This window comes from Toxotes jaculatrix, chromosome 23 (assembly GCF_017976425.1).
Source record: "Toxotes jaculatrix isolate fToxJac2 chromosome 23, fToxJac2.pri, whole genome shotgun sequence".
Lineage (NCBI taxonomy): Eukaryota > Metazoa > Chordata > Actinopteri > Toxotidae > Toxotes > Toxotes jaculatrix.
In genome coordinates, this window is record NC_054416.1 from 870,480 (window position 1) to 897,072 (window position 26,593).

Below are 26,593 nucleotides of genomic sequence, written 5' to 3' on the forward strand. Positions count from 1 at the left end.
AGAGCGAGCCTCAGGGCAGCGTCTGCGAGCAGGACGTCGGTGGTTTGATCATCGTGCTGGGAGCTGACCACAGGAAGACGCCGCTGTTTTTAAACAGCGTCTTCAGACGTGTGAACAGACAGAACAGGTGGAACACGGTGCTTTAACGGTTCCACTCTAATAAACGGCTCACTCTCAGAATAGACACTGATGATGTGACCGAGCCAAAGGCCCCAGATGAAGACTGATGATGAGGATGAACCACACAACCAACCCTTCACAAAGACTCAACACAGCTTGACGGCTTTAACTCTTATTTATTTTATTAGTATTTGAGCATTGAAGTAAAGTCCCAGCTGACAGACGTGTCCACACACAGGGACGTACAGCAGTCATAGGACAGGTTATCTGATTTCAGTGCACTGCTCACAGTGTCTGTATGAGTTTATGGAGCATGAAGAGCTTAAACACATGTTTGAAATTCACATCACTGCTCAATTAATGATTGAAAATCAGCAACGATAAAGCAAAGAAAAGCTGATGATGAAAACACAGCAGCAGAGCTCTGAAGACATCATGTCCTCAGTCCTTCATCCAGGTCCCAGGGGCCTGTAAACCAGGACACACAGAAACTAAGACAACAACAGCACAACACACTGAGAGAGGTCAGGTTTCAGGTTCACAGTCCATGGAACAGCAGCATGAGGTCGAGCCACAGTGAAGTGGACCTGCGATGCCTCAGACAGCTGAGTCACTGAGCGCTTCTTTACATAGGATGGACTGTGACAGTGGGACAGAGGCTTAGAAAAACCCTGTGGCTGTAACTTGGCTGAGTGTGTGAACATACTGAACTCTAACATCATGCAGCTTCTTACCAGTAGTTGATTTTAGAATAGATGACGTTCTCTTCTGGTAAAGGTGGTCTGCCACCTGGTCTGGACACTTCTGGTTCTGGTTTAGGGGAAACTGTGAGTTTGAAATGTGCTATAAACAAAGCTGCTTTTATTTTTTTAACTTTCCATCTGAGCGTGTTGTGCTGTAGATGAAGCTAAATAAAGCTGCTGAGCAGCCCTTTGCTTCAGCCTGTGGTTTCTCATGTGTGTTATCGCCTGCACCTTTGAACAGAACCCAGAGTTCTGCAGACAGATCTCTGAAAATATCTCATCAGTGTGGGTATGTGGAAATATAGCAGGTCGAAAATACCCACAGAGACAGTGAACATCATGTAAAGTACCTTTCTTCATCATCTGGTGATTAATAACAGCATATGTTGCTTTTTCTGGATCAACTGAAGCTTCAGCACCTGATGATGAAACAACATGATGTTTGTGTTTTTCACTGTCGAGCTTTTCTATCATGATAAAAATGTATTGTACATGTGCACCATGAGAATTAGAGCATTATATTCTGTATGTCAGTGAAATCAGTATGAAATCAGTATGAAATCATGTACCTCTCTTCTTCCTCTGTTTCCTGACAGCAGTATAAGTGGCGTGGACTGGCTCAGCGACGCTGTCCTCTCCTGAGACTGACACACAACAAAAGAACAGAAGAAAGAGCTTGATGAGGCAGAGATGAAGGCAGATTTCTGTGCAGCTAAAAGGAAGAAGGAAATGAGACTTAGCGAGGCTGGGTTCTCCACGAGGCTTTACTGTGTGCTTTTTAACATGCATGTTGCTAACATGTTAATATACTCATGTGCAGCCTCACCAAACTGCATTCAGTTAAAAATGTTAGCATGCTAATGCTAGCATATGAACATAAAAGCATTTAGCATGTTAGCATGATAAACTCTCAGGTTTTAATGTATTATATCAGTGTTGCATGCTCATGTTAGCATGTTAGCTTAGCGTTAAAGTTGAGGTTCCTGTTGTGTCACTGACAGAACTCTACCTTCCTTCCTTGGTTGGTATTTCTCACCTGTAGCAGCTTCATGTGGTTGTGAAGCTGGAGCTGATGTTTGAGATGAGACGCAGGCCGACAGCAGATGACCTACAAGAAGAAAACGAATCAATGGAAAAACTGGAAATGAAGAAAACTGACATTGTGTCAGAGAGAAGCACAGAGAGAGAGGAGGAGTGGAAGCAGGGAGAAAGAAAATAAATGTGTTTTGAATGAAATGTAATGTTACATGGATGTCTTCTATGAACATAATGACATAACATGATGTATCCAACATATCACACTGCTGATTTGCACTGTTGTTGTTGGGTTGTTGTACCTTTGTGCCAACAGAGAAGTATTCCTGTTACCAACAAACCAGAGGCAACAATCCACAGCACGGTGAGAAGATTCAGGGACCAACTTTGAGTCTCTTCAATAGAATCTGGAAAAAAGACATTAAACATGTTTTCATCATGTATGTTGGTAAAACTGTGCAAATACACAACAAACAACAACTCACCTGGACTGTGTGTTAACACAGTTAGCCAGCTCGCTGGTGATTCTCCCACTCCAGAGATGCTGCACTTGTAGAGTCCTTCATCAGACTTTGAAACACGTGGGATGATCATGTCGCGGCTATCCAAAGTCCCGAGAAGGGATCCATCTTTGTAGAAGTCAGTTATGTGCTGTGACTGAGTTTTCGTGCTTCTGCAGTGAAGAATCACATCAGTTCCCTCCATCACAGGACGAGCAGGAATTTCCAGGATCACAAAACCAGCTGGAAAATGTGATCAGATCATTTCAATATCATTTCTGTAGGTTTTATTTCAAACATCAGTCATGTACTGTGCCTGTTAAATGAAGGGACCACAGTGTCCATTCCTTTACTGTCCATCAGTAACACTCACACTGACTCTGTTTAACCTGAACACTGAGCCCAGGTTCAGCCTTGAATTTGTTTCCCTGCTGAATTTTACAATGAGTCAGAATCAAGACTAAAACTGGATCATTTCAAAACTCTTCATTCCTAATTTTCTAAACGCACCAGTGACAGAGATGTTGACGGCACCGCTCCTCTGTCCTGCTTCAGTTTCACACCAGTACTCTCCACTGTGTCTCTCGAAAGCAGGATAAATGTTCCATGATGGTGCTGATGTGTTCCAGTTCCAGGCGTTTGTTGGAATTATTTTATTGAATTTCTTCATCAGTCTCCATTCAGGGAATCCAACAGTCTGCTCACAGCGTACAGAGACAGACTCGAACTCAAAAAACTGAAGTCTGTCTGGATCAACATGAGGAAAAGCTGCGTCTGAGTCTGAGACAGAGAGAGAAAGCAATTAAAGTAAGAGAGTTTAGATTCATCATTAACAGAAACAGCAGCAACAACAGATGAATTTAAAGGTCACTTGTTTCAGCAGCTTGTCTTCAAACAGCTGCAGTTCCAGTTCCAGACCTCAGCTCACTTTAGACCTGCTCCCTAAACACGTCTGAACGACATTAAACATGTTTTCATCATGTATGTTGATAAAACTGTGCAAATACACAACAAACAACAACTCACCTGGAGTGTGAGTGTGTGTTAACACAGTTAGCCAGCTCGCTGGTGATTCTCCCACTCCAGGGATGCTGCACTTGTAGAGTCCTTCATCAGACTTTGAAACACGTGTGATGGTCATGTTGTTGCTATACAAAGTTTCGAGAAGGGATCCATCTTTGTAGAAGTCAGTTATGTACTGTGACTGAGTTTTCTTGCTTCTGCAGTGAAGAATCACATCAGTTCCCTCCATCACAGGACGAGCAGGAATTTCCAGGATCACAAAACCAGCTGGAAAATGTGATCAGATCATTTCAATATCATTTCTGTAGGTTTTATTTCAAACATCAGTCATGTACTGTGCCTGTTAAATGAAGGGACCACAGTGTCCATTCCTTTACTGTCCATCAGTAACACTCACACTGACTCTGTTTAACCTGAACACTGAGCCCAGGTTCAGCCTTGAATTTGTTTCCCTGCTGAATTTTACAATGAGTCAGAATCAAGACTAAAACTGGATCATTTCAAAACTCTTCATTCCTAATTTTCTAAACGCACCAGTGACAGAGATGTTGACGGCACCGCTCCTCTGTCCTGCTTCAGTTTCACACCAGTACTCTCCACTGTGTCTCTCCAAAGCAGGATCAATGTTCCACGATGGTGCTGATGTGTTCCAGTTCCTGGAGTTTGTTGGAATTATATTATTGAATTTCTTCATCAGTCTCCATTCAGGGAATCCAACAGTCTGCTCACAGCGTACAGAGACAGACTCGTACTCAAAAAACTGAAGTCTGTCTGGATCAACATGAGGAAAAGCTGCGTCTGAGACAGAGACAGAGAGAGAAAGCAATTAAAGTAAGAGAGTTTAGATTCTCAAAGCTGCTCAAAGCTGATACTGTCCAACTTACCAGCTCTCTGAGCACAGGGACTGTGGTCGACCAGCAGGACCAACACACCCATCACTGGAGAACAAATGAAAAGAGCTGCTCATCTGACAGAACACACACACACGTCTGTGAGCTAAAAGGATAAATGGAGGACAGTGAGACAGCCTTAGTACTTACACAGCCTGATACAGAGAGCTGAAGCCTCCATGACGTCTTGCTGCAGACTGTCTGAGCATCTGACTGAAGCTCAAACATCATGTCGGTCAGAACCTCCTCTTCCTGTTCCTCTTATTTCTGCTGTTGATTGTTAGAGACGTTACAAATGTCAATCTGCTGGTGGGGAATGGGAAACAAGAAGTGGTCTCCTGTCTCCTGTGTCCTCACACTGTTGACCCAAACTTCCTCTGGACCAAGTTCAGAGGTTTTGTGACGTTGTCACACTTCTCCTGTCCTGCTTCAGTCAGGTGTCCATCTGACAGCTCAGATGGACACCAGGGGACTGGATCAGTTACTGTAGACATTAAACATCTTTTCCTTTTCCAGTCTGATACAGATTAAATGTGATTTACACAAATGACAGGACTTTGGATTTTTGAGGGGACAAAGTCTGAGGTAGGAATCTGTCCAGAGCTGAACATCAGTCCAGAAGGACTCAGCTTTCTGAAAGGATTATGTTTTCCTCTGTGTGGAGGTCAGACAGACGTCCTGCTGCCCTCTGCAGTCAGAGAGCCTGCTTTACTTCAGAGCTGCTAAAGATGAGAAATACAGATCCTCTTTCTTATCACTGCTCAGTTTTTATTGGCTCAGTGGATGTTAAACCTGAAGGCTGATGTTTAATAGAAGGACACAAAGGTCAAGATAAGCTGGACGTCGTTCAGGAAACTAAATCCTTTGGATCAAAAGCTGCCACAGAAAGGCGGGAAAAATAAAACATGAACACACCTTCTCTGATTACAGGGATTAAAGTACGGTTTATTTTATTGGAGGACTCTGACAGTGAGATGCACGTCGCTCTGAGATGAGGTGATTTTGATGCACACAGCAGGTATGTGAGCAGAAAATTCAATTCTTCTAAATTCTTTTTCTGTTTAAGTTGTACAACAATCAGCAGTGATACAAAAAGTCTTTTATACAGATGCTGTCACGGGATGGAGATTTTATAACTGTTCCTCTCTAATCTAAATATTTGTGTTTAGAAAATCTCCAGTTTGACTCCTCAACTTTATTATCGACGTAAAACTGAAAACCAAATATACAGGGGCTGTTTTTTAAAGTCTGGGTTTACACAGCGTGCAGGCGGCATGCAGCCGTGAGCAGGTTTGGTTTGTTCTGTCAGAGCCATATGTTAGTGCCATGTTGCTTCGTTTTATCCTTCCAGCTGATTTTGTCTCGTCCAGTTCAACGTGTTGTATCATCATCATGCAGTATAAGTTCCTGTCTGCTCTTGCAGCTGTATTGGCTTTTTCCACGTGGAACTGTGAGTAACGTCTCTCATTGGTTCTGATGATATGAGATTTTATTAAAATGATTAACTTTTCAGTGTTTAAGTTCTGATCACGTCACAGCTGTGTGGTCGTACTGTGCCGTTCATGTTTGCTTCAGTGTTTTTCATCACTGTGCTAATGTGTTTTTCTGTCTTGTTTAATTTTAGACCATTTCCCAAAAGATGAGGGAAAATATCATGAAAAGAGAAATTCGCTGTTTCAAAAACAGTCACAAATCAAAGTGAAAGAGCAGGAAAAATCCTTTACTGCTTCAATGGAACTGAGGAATGTGACAGATGAACTCAGGCTGCAACTTCAACAGGTAGGACAGAGAGAGAGACAGAGAGAGAGAGAGAGAGAGAGAGAGAGAAAGAGAGAGAGAGAGAGAGAGAGAGAGAGAGAGAGAGGATGACATTTTTATTCCACTCTCTCACAGTATATTCTATGTTGCTGCTCTTCACTGAAGCTAAATAATGTTCAAGACTCAGTTTTTATGAACAGCTGCATCACTCCATTCAGTGTCTAGAGGAAACAACGTTCAGATGCACAGCTCTATGATTGGTTGACCTTCCGGCCGACCGCTGTTCATTGAGTGGATCAGGAGGATTGTAAATAAAAATCAAAGCTCTAACCAGTTTCAGTTTGATTTCAGGAGCAGCTGCTCTTTAAACCGGCTCTGACTGTCCTCAGTGCATCGATTCCCCTCAGCACTCTCTTCATTCTTCTTATCCACACATGTGGAGGTGAGAACAACACAGCTGTGCTGAGCTCAGCTTGGTTTTGGTTTTACTGTGATGTATTATTTTGAAAATCTCTGCCTTAAAGCTTGGATCCCCTCAGTGTGGGATGTTTTCTGTATTCAGAGTTTTTCATCTGTTTACACTGATGCTTCCTGTTTAAAAAACAAACGCTAACTTTCTCCTGAACCAGAACGTGAACGTTCCTTCAGTCTGACAGATGCTTTTCTGTAACAGGTTACTATAGCAACACTAACTGTCACTGGAGAAGTTCACTGTAAACTTTCTTGTTGCTCTTCTTTCTCTCCAGCTCAGAAAGTTGCATCCATTTTCTCAGTGTTTCGTCACATGGAATACTTTGACGTGACTTTTGGTGTCATCCTCACTCTTTATTCCATGCATACATGGGAACGTAAGTGTTTTTTAATGTTTGGTGACATGCAGTGGGATTCATTTATGAATGAGTCATTAATGTGATTCAGAAATGATGATTAGTATTATTGGTATTATTTCTAATATTTCTTGAATGTTCACATTGTTCCTCCACAAAAGGAAAGAAAGCAAAGTTGGTGAAGAAAAATATGCAGCTTAAACAGGAGTCAGTGAAAAGAGAGAAGGAAGCTGTTGTTTCTACACTGATGGAGGTGAAGGCTGAGCTGGAGAACCAGAGGGGTCACCTCAAGCTCCAGCTGCTGAAGGTGGAGAGGAAGAGGACAGAAAACAAGCAGAGTCTTCAGTCACTGGATCAGGAAATAACTGAGAGAGGGAAGACGTCTGACAAAATGGAGGAACTTTTAAAAGAGAAAGGAAACTTATTACAAGCTCAGTGGAAACTGGATGAAAGAAAGAAACATACTGAGACACAGCTACTGAACAATGAGAGGCTGATGGAGATTCTGGTTACAAGAACACACAGAATGAAGGACGAAGAAGAAGAGAAGTTAGGCTGAATCGTTTCATCTTCTCATATCATCCAGCAGCTCATCCAGGAACGGCTTTAAATATTAAACCACTGATGAATTCATTCATTCATTCCCTCTGAGACTGTTGTAAAATCTGAATTGATGTGTTCATCAATGATCTGGATGGAAATCCACACACTCTGCATCATTACATCTGAAAATGTTCAACTATGTGGCAGGAAAGAACAAAACAGCTGTTTAAAGGACGAGAAGAAGAAGATTTATTTTAACTGAATTAGAACTGAGTGCAGCTTAAACTTTAACTTGTGAACGTGTTACTTGTTCAACATGAACAATGTTAGGAAATGAGTTTTTCTTTCACTTTTTAAAAGCTTTTTCAAATATGTGAATATTAACAGGCAGTAAAATGTCCAACATGAGGAGCTGTGTGTGATTTTATTACACGTTCAAAGTACAAAATCATTTTATTTGAGGGCTTTGACCACAGAGCTCAGTGAGAGGTGAGGAGACACTTTACTGCACACGGAGAGAGATCAACTCAACAAACACCTCACACACACACACACACACACACACACACACACACACACACACACACACACACACACACACACACACACACACACACACACAGTTTTTTGTGACTTATAGACGTGCGTCCTCTGTCCACGTCTGTGCTGAAGCGTGATAAAGGCTTGAGGACGCCGTCCTCACAGAAACAGTGGTGTGGTTTTGTTTGTCAGTTGAGCTGAGGGCTCTGCATGTTCTTTAAAGATGAGCTGAATGAGAGCGAGCCTCAGGGCAGCGTCTGCGAGCAGGACGTCGGTGGTTTGATCATCGTGCTGGGAGCTGACCACAGGAAGACGCCGCTGTTTTTAAACAGCGTCTTCAGACGTGTGAACAGACAGAACAGGTGGAACACGGTGCTTTAACGGTTCCACTCTAATAAACTGCTCACTCTCAGAATAGACACTGATGATGTGACCGAGCCAAAGGCCCCAGATGAAGACTGATGATGAGGATGAACCACACAACCAACCCTTCACAAAGACTCAACACAGCTTGATGGCTTTAACTCTTATTTATTTTATTAGTATTTGAGCGTTGAAGTAAAGTCCCAGCTGACAGACGTGTCCACACACAGGGACGTAAAGCAGTCATAGGACAGGTTATCTGATTTCAGTGCACTGCTCACAGTGTCTGTATGAGTTTATGGAGCATGAAGAGCTTAAACACATGTTTGAAATTCACATCACTGCTCAATTAATGATTGAAAATCATGTTAGAATGAATCCGTTTCAGAGGCATAGTCTCATTAACTGAGGTGATGGATGAGTGTGAACTTTGACCTGTTGTGTCACTGACAGAAAACAGTCCATTCACCTGGTGAGGAACACACGTGAACGTCTGTACCAGATTTCATAGGAATCCATGTGTGATGTCTTTAGATTAAAAATAATATTAAAGTTCATAAATGTTAAGTGTTAAAAAGTGTAAAAATGTAAAAGATATATTTTTTTCTTTAGTTCATGTAATTTGTGTCAGAGTGAGTGTTCGGTTCCTTTCTTGGTTTTTGAAACGGAAACAGAGTGAGCGCTCTTCTTGTCTACATTGTAACTGGTATCTCCGCTCAGCTACGTTACGGGAGTGAACAGTTAGGACAGTAACGTAGAGTCGTCTTAAAGTTGGTGGATATGTTCACACACTGTGACCACTACAGTCTGTGAGTGTTATTTGTGTGTAGCTTAAAGTGGTACGTTTAGCGTGTTGTGATTGTAGCATTTTATGTTAGCGGCTAACTCGCGTATTGTTTAGTTTAGCTTGCTTGCTAGCTCCATTTTACTTTGCGAACTGTGTACTGTTGTTTGTTATATTTTGTGCGGATACTGATTTTCGTTAGTTTTTCTGCTGTATTTCAGTTTTACAAAAATTAAATGACAGTGTGTGTGTGACCGAGAAGTCGCCTCGCATTCGTCGTTTGATGTTAGCTGGCTGTCTGACCTCGCAAGGGTACGCTCCATGAGGGCAGCACCCCATCCAGTATTGGTTAACACGTCTTTTTGTGTTTTGAATGAAATGTAATGTTACATGGATGTTTTCTATGAACATAATGACATAACATGATGTATCCGACATATCACACTACTGATTTGCACTGTTGTTGTTGGGTTGTTCTCTTCATTAGAATCTGGAAAAAAGACATTAAACATGTTTTCATCATGTATGTTGGTAAAACTGTGCAAATACACAACAAACAACAACTCACCTGGACTGTGTGTTAACACAGTTAGCCAGCTCGCTGGTGATTCTCCCACTCCAGAGATGCTGCACTTGTAGAGTCCTTCATCAGACTTTGAAACACGTGGGATGATCATGTTGTTGCTATACGAAGTTTCGAGAAGGGATCCATCTTTGTAGAAGTCAGTTATGTGCTGTGACTGAGTTTTCTTGTTTGTGCAGTGAAGAATCACATCAGTTCCCTCCATCACAGGACGAGCAGGAATTTCCAGGATCACAAAACCAGCTGGAAAATGTGATCAGATCATTTCAATATCATTTCTGTAGGTTTTATTTCAAACATCAGTCATGTACTGTGCCTGTTAAATGAAGGGACCACAGTGTCCATTCCTTTACTGTCCATCAGTAAGACAACATACTGTGGCCTGTAGCAGCTCACACTGACTCTGTTTAACCTGGGAAAGGATTATGTTTTCCTCTGTGTGGAGGTCAGACAGACGTCCTGCTGCCCTCTGCAGTCAGAGAGCCTGCTTTACTTCAGAGCTGCTACAGATGAGAAATACAGATCCTCTTTCTTATCACTGCTCAGTTTTTATTGGCTCAGTGGACGTTAAACCTGAAGGCTGATGTTTAATAGAAGGACACAAAGGTCAAGATAAGCTGGACGTTGTTCAGGAAACTGGATCCTTTGGATTAGTAATGTACCAGGAAACAGTCACATCAAACCTTTTATTACAAACTGAGCTGAAGTTGGTGCGATGATGCAGATCTGTCTGTGTGCAGGTGTCTCATGAGATTAATGTCCCATAATAGGACAAAGGACAAAAGCCGATCACTGATAGTACATAGATCCCAATGCATGCATCTTAAAGTGTGATGGATGTGGCACATACACACTTTCACACATCATCGTTCATACAGTCCAATATCTAATGTGAGGAGCTGCAGCATCTGATATCACATGATCACAGATGACCAGTGTGAAAGTCCAGAGGATTTTATCTGAGGACTTTGTCCCTGAAGCTCACTGCGCTCTGAGCTGAGCTGAAGTTAGACGACCTGTCGCACACGACGCACAGGTAAGCTGACTTTTTATTTATTCTAGTTTTATCTACAGAACATTAACTGTGACGACTGTAACTGTGGGAAATCAATCAGGTTTGTCATCAAGTGGATATTTTCCTCTAAATGCTGCTGTTATTTATGTTTTTGTGTCGTTGCATGAAAAAGTTTAAAATATATTAATTTACATTAAAGATCGTTACATCATTACTGAGTCGTTAACAAACTTTGTCCTGGTGATTATGTTTTATCATTTTCTGTAAATATGATCCCAGAATGCTTTTCTTCTCCGTCTGGTCTGTTCATCAAACATTAACACTTTGTCTCTGGTTTCCAGTTCATCATTCCTCAGAGCTGCACTGAGCCTCTGTCTCCTGACTAACACACATCAGTCAAACCTGGAGGTGTGTTCCATGTTTTCTCTCCTACTTTCTGATTTTGTACAGCATTAAATTCCCTCCTTTACAGTTTCATGTGATTCCATCATTTGAACATTCAGTGGTTGTGTCACCAAAACCTAATGAATCCAGATGAATTAAATCCATTAAATCCAAAATCTAAATGTTTCTTCTTTGTTTTTCAGGTTTTTGTGCTTATGTCTTCTTTTCAGATCATTCTGTTTCCTGAAGTCTTTGTTTGTTTGTTCGTTTGTTTGCTTGCTTGTTTGTTTGCTTGTTTGATGCTTTAGTTTTTGTAACAGTGAGCCTCTGAACACAGTGACAGTATCTGTCAGTATTTGAACAGACTCAGGTTTTATTTTTTAAAAACACAGAGCAGTCGAGGGAGAAACTCGTACGTCAAGTGGAACAACAAACACAGAGATCCAGAGTCCTCTGCACTTTACTGATCTGATGATTGTTGACCTGCCAGATGTGATTGTTTCCAATGAACCACAATAAAAACTTTCTGCTCTTTCTCAGCAGGTAATAATATGGCTGGATCCAATTCTACCAAAGACATCTGTATTTCCCAGGGTTTGGTTTATGCCCCCATTGGCCTGATTCTTGTTATTTTACTTCTGCTCATTGTTGCATTCATATATAAACGTAAGTCAAAGCTTGTTCATGTTTGTAGTAAAAACATATTTCATATGTTTCATATGTCAGAATTAAACAGTATATTGTGTGTTTCAGTTTCATCATTCAACTCATTCAATACACAGTATTTCAAATAACGATGGACACTGAGCTGAAATACTGCATTTTATTCAACATCATGTCTTTTTTTCACATAAGGTCAGAAAGATCGGATGAAGGAAAGGATGACTCTGCTCAACCATGACTTACAAAACAAGAATGAAGAACTGGACAAAATGACACAGCTGGTTACTGAAGTACAGGAACTGAAGAGGGAAATGGAGAATCGGAGAGAACAACTCAAGAATATACTCATGGAAGTCAAGACTGAGAAGGATGAGAACAGGGAGAAGCTTGAGTCACTCAAGGGGGAAACAACAGACAGAGAGGTGTTAAGAGCAAAAGAAGAGTTGCTGAAGGCTCAGTGGAAACTGGACGAGATGAAGAAAGTTTATGAGCAGCAGAAACTGGACATAGAGAGACTGTTGGAAACCACAGAGACTCTGCTCAGTAAAATAACCAACAGACAGAAGTCGGACTGAATCTGGTCAGAGCAGCCAAACACACAGAAGCAAATCAGAGTCCAACAGGTGAACACATAGAGAAGATTTCAGGGGCAGTGTAGCAGACATGTCATAACACAGTAAGGACACTCAAAGTTTAGGGACCAGAGGACAGGAAACAGGAATTAATGATGTTAGACTGATTAAAGTTTCTGAATAAAATCTGTTTTCTTCAAATAAGAAGGAGTTTGCTCGTGTTGTTGTAGAAAAAAGAAAGAACAAGTGAAATGTAATGAAACAGGATCCAGTGTTAAAGCTGGATTTATTATCCCAGGAGCAGCTGAAGGATGATGTTTATCACACACATCATGAGACTGAGTGTGAAAACATCGCTGAATGTGTATATATGATGCTATGATGATAACATTTATTACATAATTATTTTAAACAGAAGTAACAGTTTTAAGTTAACAGCTTCACGGTGTGCACACATGTAGAAACCATCCACTCACCTTTTTTGCGTCTCAAATAGACACACAGGTGGAACCAAAAATCTCATATTTGGACTCATCAGACCAAAGCACAGATTTCCACTGGTCTAATGTTCATTCCTTGTGTTTCTTGGCCCAAACTATTCTCTTTTTCTTGTTGTCCTTCCTCAGCAGTGGTTTCTTTGCAGCAATTGGACCATGAAGGCCTGATTCAGTTGGTCTCCTCTGAACAGCTGATGTTGAGGTGTGTCTGCTACTTAAACTCTGTGAAGCATTGATGTGAACTCTAATCTGATGTGCTGTTAATCTGCAGTTTCTGAGGCTGGTAACTGATGAACTCATCCTCTGCAGCAGAGGTAACTGTTGGTCTTCCTTTCCTGGGCCGGTCCTCATGAGAGCCAGGTTCATCAGAGCGTTTGATGGTTTTTGTGACTGCACTTGAGGAAACATTCAAAGTTATTGAAATCTTTTGTATTGACTGACCTTCATGTCTTAAAGTAATGGACTGTTGTTTCCCTTCACTTAGCTGAGTGGTTCTTGCCATAATATGGATTATAACAGTCCGAACACAACTAATAGTCTCAAATAAATGAAGAAGGCAAGAAATTCAACAAATTAGCTCTTGACGAGGCACAGCTGTTACCTGAAAACCATTCCAGGTGACGACCTCATGAGACTGAGTGAGAGAAGTGTGTGCAAAGCTGTCATCAAAGCTAAAGGTGGCGACTTGGAAGAATCTAAAATATAAAACATTCTGGTTGGTTAAACTACATAATTCCACGTGTGTTCCTTCATAGATTTGATTCTTCAGTATGAATCTACAATGTAGGAAGTAATAAAAATAAAGACTGAATGAGAAGGTGTGTCCAAAGAGGAGAGAGAAGAGTTTATGCATTTTACACCTTATTATTTAATTTAAAGGTTTCAGGTAGAGAAGCTGCTTTAGTTGCTTTGTGAGTTTTAAGGTTTTTAATGAACCAACCATTAGTCAAACTCTCTGGCACCGACTTTGCTCTGTTAAACACCACAAACAGCTGCTGCTTACTGTCTTTCTGATCATTGCTGTCATGAACCTTTGCAGCAAACATCAGGTTGTTCTTATGTTTTAAACACTTAAACTTCCACTTTCAGTCTGAGTTTGTCTTTTATGGAGTACGAATAAAAAAACAGAACTCTGCTCTGTGGGTTAGGGTTAGGTGTTTAATCAGCTCATAAAAGGTTTTAGAACCAAGTTACTGACCAATAAAAAATACAGGTGTGATAGTGCTGGTAGAGACTGGCACACACATACATTCTTTTATTCTTTTATTTTTTGTTTCTTGCTTCAGTGCACCTGAAGGTGACAGGAAATGGGAAAAGCTACAGAACATTGTTATTGCACCTAATCAGGGTGTTTTATGGAATATGAGCCATGAATGAACAAATATATGTGCAGCTGTTCAGCTTGTCATTCACCTTCTACACACAAACATTACTTTTTACAGCCTTTAGCTTTTGGAGTCATAGTGGGACAATGAATAATGTAATAACTCAGTTTGTGGGTTGCACATACCAACAAACATAAAAAAAGCTGAACACACCTGGTCTGATTACAGGTGATCAGGGTCAAAGTACAGCTTTTTGAATTTGAGGACTTTGGTCATGCAGCTTCATTTCCACTGGGCTGAGCTGAAGTTTTAACACGCACCAACAGGTATGTGAACTTTAACAAGAATTCATTTGTAATTTTAAATTTCGTTCTTCTCTCTGTTCATGAACAGGGACGTGGCAGCTGATTGTATTCATGCTGAATGTTGAGGGAAAACTAAAGTATCACAGCTCACAGTTCACATTTGGTTGTTCTGGTTATTACAAATGCTCTTTTTGTTGTTCACATGTTCTTTTGTTGAAAGAGGGAAACTTGTTTCTTCATGTTATTTAATTTTTCAGATCTTTAAGATGTTTGGTCTTAAACCTCAGCTCTGTTCCTTCACGGCTCCGGTCTCTCTGTGTTTTCTCCTCCTAACATGTTCTGATGCAGGTACTAAACTCTGCAAACTCATCAGCTGCATTTTATCCTTCACACACAGACTCTGCAGGTCTTTGGCTTTGTAGTTTTGTAGTTTTGTAGTTTTGTAGTACATGCTCATGTTGTTTGTAATTTCTTTTATGATGATGAAAAATGTTAGTGTGTGTTCTGTGTAACACGTATTGAATGAAACCATTGGTTTTATTTTGAAATCTGCTGAATATATGTACAGTTGTTATTGTAGGTTAGATTCTTACTCAGCTTATAGTTTGTTAACAGACTGTTCTCTCATTTACTGGTTCTCTGTTTTTCTCAGGTCAGTCTCAGGTGATTGGTCCAACTGAACCAATAACTGTGACATTTGGTGATGACATCACTTTGCCATGTCACCTGGAACCTGCCATGGATGTTGGTTCCATGACATTCGAGTGGACGAGAGCTGACTTGACGCCCAGATTTGTCCTCCTGTGGCACGAGGGTCAGGAACTTGAGATTAACCAGCATCCGTCCTACAGAGGAAGGACGTCACTGTTCATCAGCGAACTGAAGCACGGAGACGTTTCACTGAAACTCTCAGCTGTAAAGATCTCAGATAACGGAACGTACAGATGCTTCATCCCTGAAATGAAGAGTCAAACCAACATTGAGCTTATTGTTGGTAAGTGAACATTTACTGTTTGTGCACAAACATATGTTTATTTCCCCAGGAAATCCAGTGAAATCCTCCTCTGATTCTGAACATCAAACCATGACTGGACATTTCTCCTCTCTCATCATCAGCTTCAGTGTCGTTGCCTTTCATCAGCTTCTCAGGGCTCGATACAGGCCGAGGTGCAGTGGTTTTACAGTGTGAGTCCACAGGCTGGTTCCCAGAGCCTGAGCTCCTCTGGCTGGACTCTGAGGGAAAGCTGCTGTCTGCTGGACCCACACGGACGGTCAGACGTCCTGATGACCTCTACACTGTCAGCAGCACAGTGACTGTGGAGCAGAGACACGGCAACAGCTTCACCTGCAGAGTCCAACAGAAGAACATCAACCAGACCAGAGAGACACGGACACATGTTCCAGGTACAGACGATCTCTGAAACTCTACATCCAGCAGTTTTACTTTGATCAGCTGATGTTGGTTCTCTGTAAACACCCTGTTGTTGTTGTTGTTGTTTTTATTTCAGATGATTTCTTCTTGCCTCCACCTAAATGTGCTGCTTCCATCACCTCCAGTGTGGTTCTGTGTCTCATGCTTTTTATTGCAGTTGCATTTTTTGTCTGGAAATGGAGACAAAACAAAATCAGTAAGTTAAAAACAGTGTGAGAACATGAACAATCAGAAAGGAGGTTCATGTTTCTTCATCATAACCTGTTGCTTGTTTCCACAGAGATCAAGCTTCAGGAGGAAAATGAGCAAGAGAAGAAAACTGCAGAACATCAGCTGTTGATGTCAGAGAGAGAGAAGGAACAGACACATTTGACAAACACGATAGATTTTCTGAAAAAAGTGGAGGAGCACATAAAGACACTCACTCCAGCAGCAGAGGAGGCAGAGAGAGTAGCACAGGAGACTGAGGAGAAGTTTCATTCAGTGGAGAAAGAAGTAGAAGAAAAGGATGGAGATCAGACGTCTAACAAAGCACAGGGATACTCAAAGCTAAAGGAAATCCTGGCAAACATCACCCTGAACCTGAATGAAAGAAAGGAAGAGTATCATCAACCGAAATCGAACACAGAGAAACTAATTGAGATGGCACGTGATGAAATGAAAAGAATTACAGAAGAGAAGAACAGAGTAGAGAAGCACATGGATGAAATTCGACAGTCTGAGGACACAGAGAGACAGGGAGACGAGACTCAGGTGACACTGATGTCAGATAACTGACCTTTGACACGTGACACTGAACATCTGTGGTTTCTGATCTGTTGGACGTTCCAGGTCATGGTCAGCACACAACAACAAAACAACAAACAACAACAAACATATGTCAGTAAGGAAAAAGATTCAGTGATTTCACACTTTCCATCTCCAACAGTCCACGGTGGAGCTGTCACTCATCACAATACACTGTAAAATATGATGATTCGTTTTTATGTTTTTCCTCTTTGAGCAAAGCAACAGGACGTGAATAAAACTGGAAAATGTTCATGTGAACGTGAAAAACTTTCTTTTTTTTACTGAATGTTTTGTCTTATTTTTTATGTAAACCTCTGTTCACTTCCTCTTTCTTCTGCCTTTGTGTATGAAATTTTGAATCATTGAAATAAACCTGGTTTGATCTGAAGTTTTATTCCAAACATCTGAAAGTTTCTCGGTCAAACTGTATAAACGCTGTTGTTCTGACGGAGCCTCCTGATTGGCCCTCGTGTTATTTTCGGTGCACGTGGTTGTGACAAAGTCTAATAACTGAAGACACACAGTCAAACATTAACCAAACATACAACCTTCTTCACATCTTACAACTCTTGCACTGAGCTTCCATTCATACACCTGAAGCACAGAGAATAACCTGCTCCGTCCTGCAGCCATGTTTCTTTCATGTCTTCTTATCAGGTCTTACAGATTCAGATTCAGAGTTATGTTATTACAGCTTCCTCCTAAATACAGTTTCAGTTTCACTTTGCTGTTCCTTTGCTGTGGAGCTCCTCTGCCCTGGATGAAGGGATGAAGGTGAAAAAGAAAACGTGGTCCCCTGGTTCACATGTATGAAAAGCAGACTACGCCCTCAAGTGTCTGAATGTGGCATTACACAGAAGAGAGGGCCATGATGATAAAACTGAAAGCACAGGAAACTGAAACTCATGAGTTTGTATTAAATCGGTTTGGTCCTTGTGTCTGTGGTCATGAGTCAGTAGAAGAAGAAGAAGTAACTGTAGGAGGCTTTAAACTCCAACCTGTTCTCCTCCATGTTCCTCCACCTCTCAGGCTCAGTTTCTCTCAGTCCACCTGCTTCAGCAGCACCATGATGAGAGTCTCAGTCCCAGGTGTGTTCACTGTGTTCACAGACCTGTAATAATCAGTATCAGTGATGCATAATGATGATGGAGGAATGAACTTAGCTCAGGTGTGTTTGTGTAAATGCAGCAGGAATAAAAAAGGTGAACACACCTCGTTTTATGACACGATCACGTTCAAAGTACAGAATCATTTGATCTGAGGACTTTGACACAGCTCAGTGAGAGGAGACACTTCGCTGCACACAACAGGTTTGTGGCATTTTCAGAATTTAATTCATTTAATTTCTAATATATTCATTAAAGCTGATTGTTAGTTATGATTTCATTTCTAATGGAAAGGAGCAGATCTTCCTTCACAGCCCAGTGAATGTGAGACTCACGTCAGTGTTGGATCGAGTTACGGTGAAACGTGGAGTCAGATCACTGATACTTTCATTTCACTCAGTGTTCACTTTCTATGCTAACACATCTTTTAATAACTTTCTGTTTGGATTTATTCACATTAAAGGTTTGCTCTGATATTATCTTATCTTCCATTCACAGTTTGTCCTGGTGTATTTGAATCGTAGTTCCCAGGATGACGGACGGATCAGCTCTTAAATCTCTGCTCAGCTCCACCTGTAGTTCGGTTTTCCCACACATCGTTGTCTTTGTGGTGCTGACGCACTCCTGTGGAGGTAAGTGACACACAAACACATCAGTAACACCATGTGTGTGTGTGTTTAAGGGCTCTGACACACCGATGTCATGTGAAGCACCAAATCATGTTGAACCACGTTGGATCAGATCATCAATCAATCAATCAATCGTTTGTTTCTGATGGATCTGTGTCCAGGTCAGTCGCAGGAGGCCGGCTCACCTCAGCCGGTCGTGGTGATGGTTGGCAATGACGCCGTTTTGCCCTGTCTGCTGAAAGCTCCCATGGATGCTGCTCGAATGACGATGGAGTGGGGGAGACAGGACCTGAAACCGAGATTTGTCTACGTCCTTCACGGGGGTCAGGAACTTCTGACTGATCAAAACAAGGCCTACAAGGGAAGAGCATCAGTGGCAAAGGACAAACTGAGTGAAGGGGACGTTTCACTGCATCTGCCCGAAGTGAAAATCTCTGACAACGGAACGTACAGATGTTACATCCCCAAACTGAGCACTGAATATTTTGTTGATCTTCTTGTTGGTGAGTAAATGGACTTCACTGCTCCACATGTTGAATGTTACCAGTTCAGACATGAACCCTGTTGTTTCCTGTTTGTCTCTGTCACCTTCAGGTGCCGTCTCCTCACCTGGCGTCGGCTTCTCAGGGCTCGATACAGGCCGAGGTGCAGTGGTTTTACAGTGTGAGTCCACAGGCTGGTTCCCAGAGCCTGAGCTCCTCTGGCTGGACTCTGAGGGAAAGCTGCTGTCTGCTGGACCCACACAGACGGTCAGACGTCCTGATGACCTCTATACTGTCAGCAGCACAGTGACTGTGGAGCAGAGACACGGCAACAGCTTCACCTGCAGAGTCCAACAGAAGAACATCAACCAGACCAGAGAGACACGGACACATGTTCCAGGTACAGACGATCTCTGAAACTCTACATCCAGCAGTTTTACTTTGATCAGCTGATGTTGGTTCTCTGTAAACACCCTGTTGTTGTTGTTGTTGTTGTTTTTATTATTTCAGATGATTTCTTCTTGCCTCCACCTAACTGTGCTGCTTCCATCACCTCCAGTGTGGTTCTGTGTCTCATGCTTTTTATTGCAGTTGCATTTTTTGTCTGGAAATGGAGACAAAACAAAATCAGTAAGTTAAAAACAGTGTGAGAACATGAACAATCAGAAAGGAGGTTCATGTTTCTTCATCATAACCTGCTGCTTGTTTCCACAGAGATCAAGCTTCAGGAGGAAAATGAGCGAGAGAAGAAAACTGCAGAACATCAGCGTTTGATGTCAGAGAGAGAGAAGGAACAGACAAATGTGACAAAGACGACTGGTTTTCTGAAGAAACTGGAAAAGGAACTGGAGGAGCACAAAAAGACACTGACCACAGCAGAAAAGGAGGCAGAGAGAGTAGCAAAGAAGACTGAAGAGAAGTTTCATTCAGTGGAGAAAGAAAAGGATGGAGATCAGACGTCTAAAAAAGCACAGGGATACTTAAAACTAAAGGGAATCCTGACAAACATCACCTGGGACCTGAATGAAAGAAAGGAAGAGCATCAACAACTGAAACTGAACACAGAGATACTAATTCAGATGACACGTGATGAAATGAAAAGAATTACAGAAGAGAAGAACAGAGTAGAGACGCACATGAACAGTCTGAGGACACAGAGAGACAGGGAGACGAGACTCAGGCAACGTGGACGTAAGGTGACTGACCTTTGACACGTGACACTGAACATCTGTGGTTTCTGATCTGTTGGATGTTCCAGGTCATGGTCAGCACACAACAACAAAACAACAAACAACAAACAACAACAAACATATGTCAGTAAGGAAAAAGATTCAGTGGTTTCACAGTTTCCATCTCCAACAGTCCACGGTGGAGCTGTCACTCATCACAATACACAATCACAATCACATGTTTTTCATGTGAACATGAAAAACATTTTCTTTTTTTTACTGAATGTTTTGTTTTGATCTTGCTTCCTGTTTATTTTTGTTTTCTGCATTTGACTGATTTCTATTTTATGTTTTTAGCTTTGGTTAAATCATTTAATGTGTGTGTGTGTATTTGAACAATTAAAGTCCAGAGTGAGGAAAACTGCTGATTAATAAACACTGTAAAAATGAAATTTGCACAAAGTTTCCTAGTGAGAAATATTTTCAAATAATAAATATTTTGGAAAAATCCTGTTTCAGATATACTCAGATTCATAACACTCAGACAGACTCTGTGAGACATCTCAGCCTCCATCGTGTTAAAGACATGTTCATCAGGCCGCTCAGGAAGAGGAAGTGTGTGTGTGTGTGTGTGTGACGGAGGCTGATTGACAGCAGGGGGCAACATGGAGCTCACAGCTCTCTGCGTCACACTGTGTGATCACTGACTCTGTGTTTGGAGATAAAGTCAGTTTTAACATTAGCATCAGTGAAGGTAACAAGTAACAACTCTTTTTTATTAACTAGTTAATTAACTGTTTCCAGATAACCCACAGTTAATACACCCAGTGTCCTCACCACCAGAGGGCGCCGTTTACTGGTTTTCTGTTTGATTCACTGTAACGTGCAGTAAACGAAGAAATAAAGAAAAAGAGAAAAAGAGAAAGATTCAATAAGTTAAACTCTGGTAACATCAGGACATCGTGTATCCTGTTAATCTGTTAATGAGCAGCTCTGGAACCAAACACATCATTATGCAGCCTGGTGTCGTTTTCCAGCAATTAAATAATTTAAACTGATGATATTTGTGCAGAACATGTTCACTGAGACAGTATTTTTTTATAATGTACACAGGAGGCAGAGGGCGGGGTGAGACTTTTACCTCTGTATCTATCAATGCATTTCTCTCTCTCTCTCTCTCTCTATCTTTTTATCTCAGTGTGAGAGAGGGCGTGGGTGGGGGTGGGGGGGGGGTCTGTGCTCCACAGCAGCTGGAGGTGTGTGAGCTCACCTGTGAGCGATGCACAGAGCTCCATATACTCCAAAAATAAAGTAGCACTGCAGCGTGACTCGTGGATCAGACTCAGCCGAGGATCAAACAGGTGAGAACACAAACCATGGATCAGTCTGCAGGTAAATTCTTGGAATGCATTGAAATATAAAGAAAACTAACCAGGCTTCGTTTATCAGCATCTTCAAATACAAGGAGCACGTTTACAAATTTACCAACAGGAAAAAGCTGAGTTTCCTGTTTGAGTGTTTACATGAAGGCTGTTTAAGAATGAGACACGTTCTCTACATGTGAAAAGACGTGTGTGTGTGTGTGTGTGTGTGAGTGTGTGTGTACAGTATCTGCTCTGTTAGCTGTTTCCTTCAGTCTGTAGGAACCAGTGCAGCTGATGCAGTGAACGCCGCCGTGACAGAAACAGGAGAAAGGTTCTGCACTCTGATTTCAGAAGTACAGATCACAACATCTACAGTCTCAACTCAACTAACTGAAACTGATAAAAACTCATTTATTGAATGATAATGACCTGAAGTCCTGAGTGAGTGATGATGAACGAGGAAGCATGTCGTGTTCACTGGTTTACAAACCAGCACAAAGCTGCTCTAATGTATAAATAATGTAGAATGATAATGGAACAGTGACCTCAGATTTGTTTGTGTGCACTGGGGCAGGTGGTAAACCTGTCTGTACACTGTGTGTATACATGGGAAACTGAAAGCGCTTTAAGATGGAAAAATGTGGCTCGTCTTCATTAAACCTTCATCTGAACTGTGTGTGTGTTTAGCAGGTATCAGGTTTTTATGGTCTCACAGTGAAACCACGTTGTTCCATCTGCTTTGTCTGTTCACGGCTGTGAAACCACCGAGCAGACGAGCGGAGCTGCTGCAGCTTTGCTTGCTCTCACTGTGGTGAACCTCTAACACACTGAGTCTGTGGCCAGCAGCAGATTATTCCTGTGAACATGAGAAAGAGTCGAATGAAAGTCCAGCGGTTGCTGTTGCTGCGTTTCACAGATGTTTTCTCTGTTGACTTTTTTTTCTGACTTTTCTGCAAAGTTTCACAGATCTAAATGCTTGTGTGAGCGACGGGGCCTTGGAGGAAAGATGTGTGATTAAAACTCAGCTGATCAGTTCGTTCCACAGACTCTGAAATTCCACATCTGTCAATACAGTGTCAGAGTGAAAGTATTTCTGTCTGACAAACAGAAGCTGTGGAGCTGCCACACCTACATGTGGCTGAGGACACAACGCTGAGGTTGTGGTTAATAAGTGACATTCAGTTCATCTTTGGCTGGATTCCCCTTAAATGAGATGACACACACTCCTGATGATGGTGATGATGATGATGATGGTGATGATGATGATGATGGTGGTGATGTGTTTTCTGATCATGAGACCCGACTGGTTATTCTAGATCATCTGATTTTCAGGAGAAAAAAAAAAAGTGCCATTTGAAGTCAAACGGGACAAACAGGGAAAAACTCCGGCTCAGACAGAGAGTATATAAGACGGCTGTTCACTCCAGGTCACTGCTGCTTCCATAGCTAAGCTCCTGAAAAGGTAAGAATCATTTTATCTGACACTTTATCTCAGACTATCATTAAAATCTCACTTTGACTGTATAAACATAACAGCATGTGTATATATGTGTATATATTCTAAAACTCTATGTCTGTGTGCAGATAAAATCCATGATATTTTAAAGCAAACAGTGCAACGTGCATGTTTCTGAATTCCTCTGTTTGTTCAGCAGATTGTGTTGAATGCAGCTGCGTGTCACTGAGTTAAATCTGAGCGACACACAGTCCCAGGCTGAGGTATGGTTCTGTCGGACTTTCCTCGATTGAAACATGTCTTCTATTTTTTTTTTTCTCTTCCTCTTCATCCTCCCAGTGACACCAAAGAAGGAGGGAAGACACACAATGACTCAGACGGAGCTGAAATGGAAATTTTGTAGGTATTTTCAAACAAATCTAAAAATGCAGATTTGTGTTTTAACTCTTTCTAAAGCTATTTTTTTTTCTAATGACGTGAGCGAGTTATTTGGTTTGTAGCTGCACAGGCCAACAGCAGGACACTGTGCCGAGCAGTTGTGGGTTTGGAAATCTGTGAATGAAGCCGAGTGAGTTCACGTTTCCTCTCGTCGGTTCCTTAATGTGGGCTCTGTCTGCGGTGAACACCCACTGAATGATGTTTTACTTCTGCTTTTTTCTCTTTGTTCATCTTGAGGTTTTTACTTTTACTGTCTTGAGTTCATGTCTGTGTGATGAATTCAGGAGAGGTCACATTTTCACCGGACTTTACAGGAACATCTGAACTAAAACTGACCGTTTTATTAAGCGTCTGTAAAACTGATGCAGACGAGGTCAAATACAATAAACTGCCTCGTGTCTATAAGGCTGTGAAAAACAAACAGCAGGCGTGTTTCATTAAAGATGTGTGGACATTCAGAAGTGAAAGTGCTTTGGTTCGTTGATGGAGTAAACAGTGTGTTCTCCTGTCTTTGTGTCTCCAGTTGCTGTCAGTGTCCTGCTGTTCACACTGTGCCACGGCCACACAGCTGCTGTCAGCCTGAAGGAACAGCTGGCCGATTGTCTGGAGGACAAAGACTACGAGGAGCTGCTGCAGACTGTGAAGACCGGCCTCCCGCACATAAACACGTCCCATCATGTCGTGATTGTTGGAGCTGGCATGGCTGGACTGACGGCCGCCAAGCTGCTGCAGGACGCAGGACACAAGGTACAGTAAGGTGCCACAGAAGCCCCACATGACATCCAGTGATCCCAGTTGGCAGTCCAGCCTTGTTTAGAGTCTATGTCCACTTTTTAAATCAGGAACATTTAAACCAACAGGGATTTTACCTTAATGTAACCGAGCTTACTTGTATTTATCTGTCTGTATGTGTGTGTTTGTTTAAGGTAACCATCTTAGAGGCAAGCGATCGTGTTGGAGGACGAGTGGAGACTCACAGGAATGAAAAAGAGGGCTGGTATGCTGAACTGGGGGCCATGAGGATCCCAAGCTCTCACCGGTAAGTTGAAGATTTAGATTTCCTTCCTTCTCTTACTGGCTCTGCTCAGACAGTAAAGAGACCTCGCAGTCACAAGCTAACTCTGCCACCATCACCTTCTCAACAGCATAGTTCGTTGGTTTGCTCAAAAGCTGGGGGTCAAGCTGAATAAATTCATCATGGCTGATCCCAACACCTTTTACCTGGTGAACGGGCTGCGGGAGAGGACGTACACAGTGCAAAAAAACCCGGACGTCCTCAAGTACGAGGTGCTGGAAAGCGAGAAACACAAGTCGGCCGACGAGCTGCTACAGCTAGCTCTGCAGAAGGTATGTAGGACAGAGGAAAGGAGGGAGGGATGGCGTCTAGGAACCAGGACCAGACAGGGTGCACCAAGTTGCACAACTTCCCACATCCTTGGGAAGTAGGTGGTGCAGGAAGCTTGTGCTTTCGGCCACAAATGAAACAATAAGTTAACATAGTTCAAGCAAATATATTTGCGTCTTTCACAGAGGAGTTAAAGTATGAAAGAAAGCGACTATATTTTATCTCTGAAACCAAATTCATTCATGATGGAGGTTTGAAACCTGGTGTAAAATCTGCTGTGAGCAGTGAAGCTGAAGCGAGGTTTGTTTGAAATCATTTTGTGGCCACACACCTTTTCCTGTTCCTTTCCACAGGTGAAAGACGAAGTGGAGGCTCATGGCTGCAGGGCCGCGCTGATAAAATACGACCATTACTCTGTGAAGGTAAAGCACAACGTGATCTCATGCAATGTAAAGTGAATGAAGGGATCGTCGTTCAAACTGAAACCTCTGACCACACAACCTGGAACTTTAACAGGAGTATCTGAAAGAAGAAGGAGGCCTGAGTTCAGAAGCAGTGAGAATGATCGGAGACCTGCTGAACGAGCAGAGCCTTATGTACACGGCGCTGAGCGAGATGATCTACGATCAGAGTGACATCAACGACAACACCACGTAAGGCCACAGCTATTTTATATCATGAAATCATCACCAGCCATGATGGTTTTTTCACAGTCGTGTTGATGAAGATGATGAAATGTTTTTCCAGAAAATGTGATGAAATCAAAAGGTGACCATGACAGCTCTGTGACACTGAAACCGTTCACTGCAGATGATGCACACAAGCACTTTCCTCATTTAACATCCAGCAAACCGCAGAAGTCTTTGTCTTTTTGTTTTGAAGGTACGATGAAATAACCGGTGGGTCGGACCTTCTCCCCAAAGCTTTCCTCAGTGTACTTGATGTCCCCATCCACCTCAACTCCAAGGTCAAGTCCATCACCCAGTCAGATCAGGGTGTCAGTGTATGGTATCAGACGGGTCAGCAGTCCTCTCTGACGAACCTTGCAGCAGATGTCGTCCTGGTAACAACCACAGCCAAAGCGGCCCTCTTCTTGGACTTTGAGCCACCTCTGTCCATCAGAAAGATGGAGGCCCTGAAGGCGGTGCACTATGACAGCTCCACCAAGATCATCCTCACCTTCAAAGAAAGGTTCTGGGAGGAGGACGGCATCCGAGGAGGAAAGAGCATCACCGACCGGCCCACTCGTTACATCTACTACCCCAGCCACAGTTTCCAAACAAACCAGACCATCGGCGTCCTTCTGGCTTCCTACACCTGGTCTGACGACTCCCTTCTCTTCCAGGGAGCGAGTGATGAAGACCTGAAAGAGCTGGCTCTGAGAGATCTGGCACAGATCCACGGCAAGAAGGTCTGGTCTCTCTGCACGGGGGTGGTGGTGAAGAGGTGGACCTTGGACCCTTACAGTCTTGGCGCCTTCGCTCTCTTCACACCCTACCAACATTTAGAATATGCCAGGGAGCTCTTCAGAAGCGAAGGCAGGATTCACTTTGCTGGTGAACACACAGCCTTCCCTCACGCCTGGATCGAGACGGCTATGAAATCTGCAATCAGGGCGTCTGCAAACATTAACAAAGCAGCGCTACTGAATTCAGAGTCAGCTAACTCTCCAGTGCGAGATGAGCTCTAGAGTCTGAGCAACTAAATATCATGGCATTAATAAAATATATATATATCACTTTTATTGAATATTAATCAACACAACCTGTCTGTGAGATATGACATGCTTGTTTCAGAATGATTTAACAAAGAAGAATAAATGTTTTTAATAAAGACCACTGAAAAACATCTCCCATCTCTGTTCTAAGATATATTCATGTGTTCACACACACATATTTACAATATGCATTTTT

At 42.2% G+C, this 26,593-nt stretch overlaps 4 protein-coding genes across 5 annotated transcripts; 3 read left to right on the plus strand and 1 right to left on the minus strand.

Moving 5' to 3' along the window:
• Positions 1-363: 363 nt before the first annotated feature.
• On the minus strand, positions 364-9,936 carry LOC121177374. The gene is made up of 9 exons (XM_041031696.1): positions 9,695-9,936; positions 2,909-3,178; positions 2,384-2,641; positions 2,201-2,305; positions 1,900-1,971; positions 1,433-1,507; positions 1,214-1,282; positions 855-930; positions 364-588 (listed from the first exon to the last, which is right to left on the minus strand). Exons 1-9 carry the CDS (start codon positions 9,912-9,914, stop codon positions 570-572), a joined length of 1,164 nt encoding a protein of 387 aa, XP_040887630.1. The 5' UTR covers positions 9,915-9,936; the 3' UTR covers positions 364-569.
• Positions 9,937-14,383: 4,447 nt separating this feature from the next.
• LOC121177451 (butyrophilin subfamily 3 member A2-like) lies at positions 14,384-16,679 on the plus strand. Its single transcript, XM_041031782.1, has 5 exons — positions 14,384-14,491; positions 14,728-14,818; positions 15,123-15,464; positions 15,587-15,874; positions 16,183-16,679. Exons 2-5 carry the CDS (start codon positions 14,737-14,739, stop codon positions 16,677-16,679), a joined length of 1,209 nt encoding a protein of 402 aa, XP_040887716.1. The 5' UTR covers positions 14,384-14,491; positions 14,728-14,736.
• Positions 16,680-18,329: 1,650 nt separating this feature from the next.
• LOC121177452 (butyrophilin subfamily 3 member A3-like) lies at positions 18,330-20,348 on the plus strand. Its single transcript, XM_041031783.1, has 6 exons — positions 18,330-18,429; positions 18,588-18,929; positions 19,021-19,308; positions 19,419-19,538; positions 19,625-19,644; positions 19,691-20,348. Exons 1-6 carry the CDS (start codon positions 18,330-18,332, stop codon positions 20,117-20,119), a joined length of 1,299 nt encoding a protein of 432 aa, XP_040887717.1. The 3' UTR covers positions 20,120-20,348.
• A 988-nt stretch (positions 20,349-21,336) lies between these two features.
• Positions 21,337-26,513, plus strand: LOC121177354 (L-amino-acid oxidase-like). 2 transcript variants are annotated; one of them, XM_041031657.1, is made up of 9 exons: positions 21,337-21,438; positions 22,774-22,903; positions 23,237-23,296; positions 23,859-24,082; positions 24,262-24,374; positions 24,481-24,682; positions 25,034-25,102; positions 25,197-25,333; positions 25,563-26,513. In XM_041031657.1, the coding sequence occupies exons 3-9, from the start codon at positions 23,266-23,268 to the stop codon at positions 26,368-26,370; spliced, it is 1,584 nt and encodes a 527-aa protein (XP_040887591.1). In that variant the 5' UTR covers positions 21,337-21,438; positions 22,774-22,903; positions 23,237-23,265; the 3' UTR covers positions 26,371-26,513. The 2 variants fall into 2 exon arrangements, with proteins under 2 accessions (XP_040887591.1, XP_040887590.1); XM_041031656.1 differs by lacking the exon at positions 21,337-21,438 and having other exon boundaries at positions 21,501-22,903.
• The last annotated feature ends 80 nt before the right edge of the window (positions 26,514-26,593 follow it).

Excerpts from the sequence above, each read along its gene's own strand:
- LOC121177374 (XM_041031696.1), bottom strand. The coding sequence starts at position 9,914 with ATGGAGGGAACTGATGTGATTCTTCACTGCACAAACAAGAAAACTCAG. Across the intron at positions 3,179-9,694 it reads TGTGTTAACACACAGTCCAG|ACTCAGACGCAGCTTTTCCT; the intron begins GTGAGTTGTTGT and ends TCTCTGTCTCAG. Across the intron at positions 2,306-2,383 it reads TGTGTTAACACACAGTCCAG|ATTCTATTGAAGAGACTCAA; the intron begins GTGAGTTGTTGT and ends TCTTTTTTCCAG.
- LOC121177451 (XM_041031782.1), top strand. The coding sequence starts at position 14,737 with ATGTTTGGTCTTAAACCTCAGCTCTGTTCCTTCACGGCTCCGGTCTCT. Across the intron at positions 14,819-15,122 it reads CCTAACATGTTCTGATGCAG|GTCAGTCTCAGGTGATTGGT; the intron begins GTACTAAACTCT and ends TGTTTTTCTCAG. Across the intron at positions 15,465-15,586 it reads CAACATTGAGCTTATTGTTG|CTTCAGTGTCGTTGCCTTTC; the intron begins GTAAGTGAACAT and ends TCTCATCATCAG.
- LOC121177452 (XM_041031783.1), top strand. The coding sequence starts at position 18,330 with ATGACGGACGGATCAGCTCTTAAATCTCTGCTCAGCTCCACCTGTAGT. Across the intron at positions 19,309-19,418 it reads GACACGGACACATGTTCCAG|ATGATTTCTTCTTGCCTCCA; the intron begins GTACAGACGATC and ends TTATTATTTCAG. Across the intron at positions 19,539-19,624 it reads ATGGAGACAAAACAAAATCA|ATCAAGCTTCAGGAGGAAAA; the intron begins GTAAGTTAAAAA and ends GTTTCCACAGAG.
- LOC121177354 (XM_041031657.1), top strand. The coding sequence starts at position 23,266 with ATGACTCAGACGGAGCTGAAATGGAAATTTT. Across the intron at positions 24,083-24,261 it reads TGCAGGACGCAGGACACAAG|GTAACCATCTTAGAGGCAAG; the intron begins GTACAGTAAGGT and ends TGTTTGTTTAAG. Across the intron at positions 24,375-24,480 it reads AGGATCCCAAGCTCTCACCG|CATAGTTCGTTGGTTTGCTC; the intron begins GTAAGTTGAAGA and ends CCTTCTCAACAG.